We start from the raw sequence: 8447 nt of genomic DNA, 5'->3' as shown, positions 1-8447 counted from the left end.
AGGCTGGTTTCAAACTCCTGAGCTCAAACAATCCACCCGCCTCGGCCTCCCAGAGTGCTAGGATTACAGGCGTGAGCCACCGCGCCCGGCCCTTCCTTTCTTTTTAATTCAAGTAAAACTCATACAGCATTTTCCAACAAGCCCAAAGAATCAAATACATTGAAAAAACTACAGCAAGTTGTATGTTACAAATTCTCTGCCAATCAGGTAGCGTCATGCTTTGCCAGGTGATCTAAAAATCACAAAACAGACTTTTGTTTAAAGGTGAAGAGCAGGAAATATAAAAGACATTTCCTGTAACCAGGCCTGTTCAAATTCGGTGCTCTCTAACACGTCTAGTAATACATGGGCCAAATTGTAATTTGATATTAATAAAAGACACAAAGTCAGTGTCTAAGGCTGATCTTTGCAATCTCTAGTTCAGCAGAAAGGGACCCCCTCAAAGACTTTTTGAGGATGACCAGTGGCTATGAAAGACAAGTGAAAAAGAATCACAATTCTCTGGGCCTGAGTTATCAAACCACCTGTGCGATCTCTTCTGTTTTCCTCAGCTTCTCTTCCCAAGTCACTGTCAGTTCTTTTATCAGCTTTTCAGACTCTTCGAGCTTCTCTTTCAGTTCAGGAGCCTTCATGGCCTTTAAAATGAAACCAAAGACATTGGACTTGCAAAATTTTTCCACCATTATGTACAAGACAATCACTTACTATCCTTTGTAAGCGGTTATCAATAGTCTGTTGGAAACAATCAAGTCATACACTGTTGGGGTGGGTTTTTAACCTTTACCCATCAAATGAATTTAAGAGAACATGGCTGCTCCTGTTTCAAGGAGAAAAAGAAATGGCAGTGTCCTGAATGAAAATGAAATAAATTATTATTAGAATCATCTTACCCATCATATTTAAATTTCACATTTGAAGATCTAAAAGATGCTGAAGTTAATCTTTGAAACAGAAAAGCAGGGGAAAAAGGTTACTTAAGCGGATTTCTTTTCCGATAAGATAGAGATCAACACACATCACTAATAAGTACACTCTAGTTTTATTAATCTACTAGGAAAGGTGAAGATTTTTTGCATTTATTTAAAAGTTTGAATCTGGGCCCTTTAGACTACTTTTCTCCACTGATGTAATAAATTTAGCATATTTGTCATTTACTTGGGAGCAGGATATCTGGTTACAGGGGTAGTAGTTTGCAAGTTTGTTTAATAAGAATAACTAATGGGTCTAAATACAGATATTTGCAGCTTAAAAAATTTGGGGGAGGGGGCATTACTCGGTAACAATATGCTTTGACACCACATGCTTTAACACGAGCCTCTACAGAGTAAAACCCTGTGAACAAGAAAGATGGTAGAGCTTGGACGAGAAGCTGAAATGGTGATGATCTGAAAGCTGGCTGACCATGCCTGAGTTTCATGGTGTTAACAGAGCCTGAGAGTGGCATTTAGTGCTGGGTACATGTGAAAATTCTAGGTGGATCTATGTCACTCTTCTTTTCTTTCCTTTGGCCAGGTATTACTCTAGCCATTTGGCCTAGATTATATGGTCACAATGGAAATGCAAATTAGAAACAAGAGGAAGTAAGTAGATAATCCACCTATCAACAAACTCCAGAACGATTATATTGATACTTTCCTCCTAGCATCATAACTCTTTTTAAAGTTTATCAGCATTTTGATTTTTCTGGTGTTTTGCTACCCTTCTTGGCATCAATAAAAAAATTATGTTTAATGCATTGAATGATTATATAATGATGATAAAAAAATAGCAACATTTATTGAGCACTTACTATGTGCAAGGCATTGTGCTAAGTGCTTTCCAGTATTAATGCTGGACTATGGGTTAAGGATGAAAAAATCAATAAAACATGGCTTCTTGTACTTTAAGAGCCCACAGCCTGGAATACGAGAAAGGCATGTAAACAAACAATTATAACATAACGCCAAGATTACCAATTAATAGAGTATTCAGACTCTTGGCTTCACCTTTTTATTTTTTTAGTCTTCTGTTGATCACTTTTGATTAATTATGCTGACAGATAAAAATATTTAAATAGTGCCTGGCACATAAGTGCGCAATAAATAAATGATGGCTATTAACTTTGTTTTTTTTTGCTCCTTAATACTCTCCCAACTACAGTGGGTCAGAAGAGTGGCAAAGGAATGTGAACTTGGCAGTGTCAGGTACACACCGAGTCCTGGTGTGTAGAAGCCTGTGACTTAAGCTAAGACACTTGGCCCCTAACATAGTCTTCTTACCTATTTCAAATGAGACAGTGGCTCACCCAGCAATTTGCAAAAAGCAACACCTATTTGGAAGGTTGTTAAAGTTTGGGAAAGACAAGGAAAGAAGGTAACAATGCAAAAATATTGATTTTGTTTCCTGCCAGGGGCTAATATAAATGAGAAAGTAAAAGGAGATTTCCGAATCATTCCTAGTGTTTATTTAATTACCCTTGATCACACTGTCTCTATGACTTAACTAGGAGATGATATCTAGCTAACTTCTCTGAGAATTGTAAGGCCCTGTGGAAATACAGTCTACAATGTTAATAAAAGCAACACACTTTGTTCTTAGGATTTCCCATTGAAAGTTCAAGGGCCAACTGATTTACTGAAGCAAACGATTAGGTAGCAGTAGGAATTCTCTCTTAATTGTTTGCTTCCTAGGACAGAAGTCTTGTATTATACGTGTTGATCTTCACAATGCTTAGCACATAGCAGATGCCAACACACACTGAAGTGCCGAACCACACTGAGATGACCCAGAACTGTAAGCAAGTACACCTTCGCCACTCAGATACTACACCTCAGTGAACTGCACAAACAGGGAGCACCAGGCAGATTTTACCTCTGCCTGCGAGAGCTGCTCTCTGAGTTTCTCGACTTCCTCTCGCAGTTCTCGGATGACTTTTGCATTGGGGTCCTCATTCACGACAGCGTGGTTCACGATCCTTTTGGCCCGATCTGCATATCTTAACGTGGAGAGGGTCTCTTCATAGTTGTCTGCTGCTGGGCTAATGGTGGCTATCATAGAGGTCTGGCTGTTGCCCCCCAAATTGTCCTGCAAAGTATTCCAAAGAGCATGTTAGGAAACCCATTCCATGCATGACACATAAAATAAAAGCAATTAGTAAATAAATAAATTATGATGACATTATTCTCTACGAAGAAAACACTATGTAGAAATAGGTTTGCATTTCACAAATAATTTTATGACAAGATGAAATGTGTCCTCTCTGTGTTCACAACAATAAATAATACCTGTCAATAGCATTATAATGGAATAAAAAGCAGTAGAAAATAGTTTTCATTTTGCGTTCCTAGTAATTAGCATACCTGTGTTGTTGGGAGAGTTCTTTGTGTATTTGGTTAACTCTGCACACACTTTTCAGCTGTCACATCTGAAATAGCCAATTTTTAGTTGGAAAAGAGCACTAGAGCAACAAATTACCTTAAGAAGCCAAGTGAGGACCGAATCTCGGTAAGGCACAAATTTGTTTTTACCCTTGCCGGCTGCCTGGTCAGCCAATGAGGATATAACCAAACCCAAGGTTGTAAGTGATCTGCCAAGAGAAGATGAAAAAATTAGTTTTATGGAATATTTATATTTTGTTTTCATAAAACAATAATCCTTCTAGGCTACAAGTATAAAATATACAGAACAAAAAGTCTCTAACATTGACACAATCAAGTCTCCACTCATTTGTCAAGAAGCTGAGGAAAAAAAAAATAACCCAAAAAGTAACTTCATTAACTTAAAAGAATGAATTTAGAATCCCTGTGAGGCTCTGCTCTCTTCATTCACAGGACCTGTGAAACAAACATTTAAAAGACCACACTAGATAATTTTAATTTACTCTCAATATTATAGTCAAACGTCTATAAAAGGCTCTTTAATTTGAACCATGTGGCCTTTGATTTTGTGTCCCAGAATAACCGTGTAACTTGCATCCTTCCACTACACATCACAAAGTATGTCCTTAAAGCCAGCACATTTATTTCAATGTAGAGTTATTACAGTTGGACAAAAACAAAGAATTGCCCAGGTATAGGATAGCACATAGCTACTCTTTCAACCCCTGAGACACGAAGTAGCACGGCCATCGCCTGAGAGTAGGTTAGAAATGCAGACACGTGGAAGCCTCTCCAGACCTACTGAAGCAGACCAGTTCAAGGTATCCCAGGTGGTCATATGCACACTAAATTTTGAGAAGCCCTGGCTGAATAATACCCCAGCGATAAATATATTCAGTTGTCTAGGCCTATCAAAGTGTGGTCTTGGAACCAGCAGCATCTCTATCACTTGGGACCTTGTTAGAAACACAAATTCTCAGGCCACACTCCAGACCTAATGAATGAGAAACTTACAGAGGGACCAGCAATCTGCGCTTTAACAAGCCCTCCAGGTGATTCTGATGCAGATCAGTTTGAGAATCACTGTCCTAGGCTAACAAGCTTTCTTTGGTGACTAATACACCTTCTCCCCACCTGGAGAAAAGAGTGCTGTAAAGACAACAGATTTGTGGTACCGAGGGACAAAGGATATCCTCTCATGTCACAGTTAAGTACCAAATGCTCTTTTATAAGGAAGTCAATTGGATTCCAAATGGAAACAGCAGGCTTTGCAGATCTCACAGAATTGCAAGGAGAGTTATAAGACATCACGAGAAAGTGCTTTGTAAATGGTTTGAAAAGTTAAATGCTACTACTTATTTACAATAATAAAGAAGGACACAAAGCGGCAAGTCCAAGACTAGGCAGGTTTCTTTCTAATATTAACAACAGATTTCCATCAAATAGGTTGAAAGGAAAGAAAGCATATTTCCCAGAAAACACAATTCCCCAAAGGCGAGTCACTGAAAATTCACTGAAATACAAGGCGAATTCGAGATTCAGAAAATGAACCAGAATTCATTCTATCAGAATGGCTGTTAAAATGTTAGTAACTAACAGCCATGACCACGAAATGGCATAAATATGTACATCTTCTTAAGTGAAAAAAGTCAAACACAGAAAGACAAATATTGCATGTTCTCACTCATAAGTAGGAGCTAAATAATGTGTACACATGGTCGTAGAGAGTGGAATGGTAGAGAGTGGAGACTCGGAAGGTCGAGGGTGTGGGAGAAGGTTGGGTGATGAGAAACCACTTACTGAGTACAATGTATGTTATTTGAATGATGGATACCTTAAAAGCCCTGACTTGACCACTATGCAATCTATTCATGTAACAAAATTGCACTTGGACCCCATAAATTATACCAAAAAAAGTAAATCACACTTGATAGATTTAAAAGTGAAACAAGTCTAACCCAAGAGAAATGAAAATGTACGTCTACACAAAAACTTACACATGAATTTTCAAAGCAGCGTTATTCACAAAAGCCAAAATCTGGAAACCCATATGTCCATCAAATGATGAAATGATGAATAAAATGTGGTATATCCATGCAATGGAATATTATTTGGCCATAAAAAGGACTGAAGGTCTGATATATGCTACAACATGGATGAACTCTGGCAAATCATGCTAAGTGAAAGAAGACAAACACAGAAGGCCACTCACTGTGCTAGGTTGAACAGTGTCTCCCAAAAATTCATGTCCACCAGCCCCTCAGAATGTAACCTTATTTGGAAATAGGGTCCTTGTAGATGTAATTAGGTAAGAAGAGATCATATTGGATCAGGAAGGGCCCTAAACCAATGATTGGTGTCCTCATAAGAAGACCATATAAAGATATCTAAGGGGCAGGCTATGTGAAGATGAAGGCAGAGAGTGGACTGATACATCTACAAGCCAAGGAACACCAAGGATTGCTGACGACCACTGGAAGCTAGGAGAGGCATAGAACAGATTCTCCCTCTGACCCTGCAAAAAGGAAGAAACCCTGCTGACGCCTTGATTTCAGACTTCTGGCCTCCAGAACTGTGAGAAAACAAATTTCTGTTTTAAGCTGCTTAGTTTGTGAAAATCTGTTATGGTAGCTCTAGAAAGCTGCTATAGCCATGCACTATATGATTCCATTTATATGAAATATCCAGAATAGGCAAATCCATAGAGATGGAGGCAGTGGCTGACTAGGGCTGTGGGTGGAGGGAATGCGGAAGGACTTGGACACAAGGTTTCTTTTGGGTGTGAGGAAATGTTTTAAAATTAGACTGTGGTGATGGCTGCACAACTCTGTGACTATATTAAAGCTACTGAACTGTACACTTTAAAATGGTGAATTATATGATATGCAAATTATTTCTCAATATAGCTGTTTTTTAAACAAAATCAAGTCCAATCATTCCTCCAAAAGTAACAATTTTAAGAAAGAAAACTGTATGTCAAACAGATGAAACAGAGGCAAACAGGAGTTCAATATTAGCTCGAAACACATTACTTCCGTAACATATAATATTGAGCATTTTTTCACATTTTGCAATTACTGAAATAGAATTTTTGATTGGAAACAATTCTTTGAACTATCCCAGATATTTTACTATCCAAGGGCAGCAGAATTTATTTTATTTATTTATTTTTTTGAGACAGAGTCTCGCTCTGTTGTCCTAGGTAGAGTGCAGTGACATCATTATAGCTCACTGTAACTTCAAACTGCTGGGCTCCTGCGATCCTTCTGCCTCAGCTCCCTGGGTAGCTGGGACAATAGGTGCATGCCACCACACCTGGCTAATTTTTCTATTTTTAGTGGAGATGGGTCTTGCTCTTGTTCATGCTGGTCTTGAACTCCTGACCTCAAGTGATCCTCCTACCTCGGCCTCCCAGAGTGCTAGGATTACAGGCATGAGCCACTGTGCCCGGCCCTTGGTAATAATTTTGTATCTTATTATTACAAAGAATAACTCCAAAAGGGACAGGGCATAACTAGGTGTGTCTGACCTCCCTTCTGCTCATAGCAGACAACTCAGTTTTAAGGTTTTTCTGGGGTCCCCCTGGCCAAGAGGGGTCCATTCAATCAGCTGGGGGGCTTAAGATCTTATTTTAGTTCACATGGTTAACAGTGCCCCTTCACATGAAAACACATTTTGGGGATGAAATGGATTTTTCATCACTGAGAGAAGATTTTCCTCTGTCTTGTGGCAACTGTTTATATTTCCTAATTTGACAGCATAGGGAGGAAAAAGGGAAAGTTTCTGGAACTCCTAAATGATGAAACATAAAATCCAATTACCACTGTGCAATGCCTTCTCTGTAAGATGAGTGAAGGGAATTGCAAAATACCACCCAAAATATGCCTCTTTGGCATACAAATTATTTTGAACTATTAATAAATGGCATTGAGAATCAGCAGATTCAGGAAAAGCTCTAAAAAACAGGGCACAAGTTTTCCTTTTGTAAAGGAAACTTCCATTTGTAGAGGTGTCTCCCACTCCAGCCCAGGTAGGAGAGGACTCTTAACAGTGGAGAAGGCAGTGAATTAAACCTGTGTAACAAACATCACTGAACCACCCTTGTTCATCACACTTTCCTGGTCATCTTCCCATAACTGGCCTCCAGAAGCCCCAAACTCCTTTTTTCTTTTGTTTCAGCCTAAGATGGTGTATATAAACCCAAGTTCTAACCGCCCCTTTGGGTCACTCATCTCTGGGTGCTCCCATGTGTAAACAAGATGCACATGCTAATAAACTTCTGGTTGCTTTTCTTTTGTTAATTTTTTAGCCAGTTTAATTTACAGGGAAAGTAGGGGGAAAAGATTGTTTTTTTCTCTGCCCTACATTAGTATAGCATGCAAGCATCAGTGGCAGAGGCAGGGAACTGTACAGAAATGGTTATACGACTCCAGTTTCTGCGCGCACTTTGCCCTATAACTTATTCAGTTAGAGAAGTGTATCGTTAGGAGAAGCCACACCCTTTTACCTAATAGTATGCACTATTGAAGACAAGAACTCTATCTAAACCTATTACAGTCCCCTTGGAACAAAAAGAAAATAACTGTGAGAGGCCCAGGTCATTCAGTAATGAGCAGCCTATGCCTATGCCATTCCTCTCTTCCAAGTTCCACCCAGAAGCAATGATCCAGGGGCTTCTAGAACCCTCCAAACCAAAAGTTCAACATCTGAAAAATGACGTTACTGGCTTACACATTTTTTTGCTTGTTTTGTAAGCAAACTTTTTTTTAGGCTTACATATTTTAATGGGAATTTTATTCCCAGGGAGCTTAAAAATACAACCAGACCACTGATTATGGATGCTGCTCGTACTGTCTTCTCAAGCTGGAGGCAAAGGGCAGCTCGTTGGCCTCACAGATGTCCAGAAGAGGGTGGCAGTGGTTTGCCAGTTTTAGGGGCAGAAAAAGTTATTCTAGGAATCTTCTTTATTCTACCAATGCACTACTCCACTTCCCCGGACCTGCTGGAGTTGGATACAGTAAGGAAGCTCCTAATCTTTAAATCTCTTACTACAAATTCTTGAGCAGGGCCGGAATGGAGAGGAAGAAAGTC

General features: G+C 39.3%; 1 protein-coding gene across 1 annotated transcript in view; it reads right to left on the bottom strand.

Annotated features, from left to right (window-relative positions):
- Positions 1-8447, bottom strand: part of KIF13A (kinesin family member 13A) — a 221750-nt gene that overhangs the window by 59440 nt on the left and 153863 nt on the right. Inside the window, exons 10-12 of the mRNA XM_012643272.1 lie at positions 3454-3565; positions 2851-3063; positions 525-635 (exon numbers count right to left, since the gene is read on the bottom strand). Coding sequence (XP_012498726.1) covers positions 525-635; positions 2851-3063; positions 3454-3565 — 436 coding nt within the window. The remainder of the gene's footprint in view (positions 1-524; positions 636-2850; positions 3064-3453; positions 3566-8447) is intronic.

The sequence above is a fragment of the Propithecus coquereli genome, unplaced genomic scaffold (assembly GCF_000956105.1).
Source record: "Propithecus coquereli isolate 6110/MARCELLA unplaced genomic scaffold, Pcoq_1.0 Scaffold194, whole genome shotgun sequence".
In the NCBI taxonomy this organism is placed as follows: Eukaryota; Metazoa; Chordata; class Mammalia; order Primates; family Indriidae; genus Propithecus; species Propithecus coquereli.
Note: the sequence above shows the minus strand (reverse complement) of the source record. Positions and strands in the feature narration are given on the sequence as shown.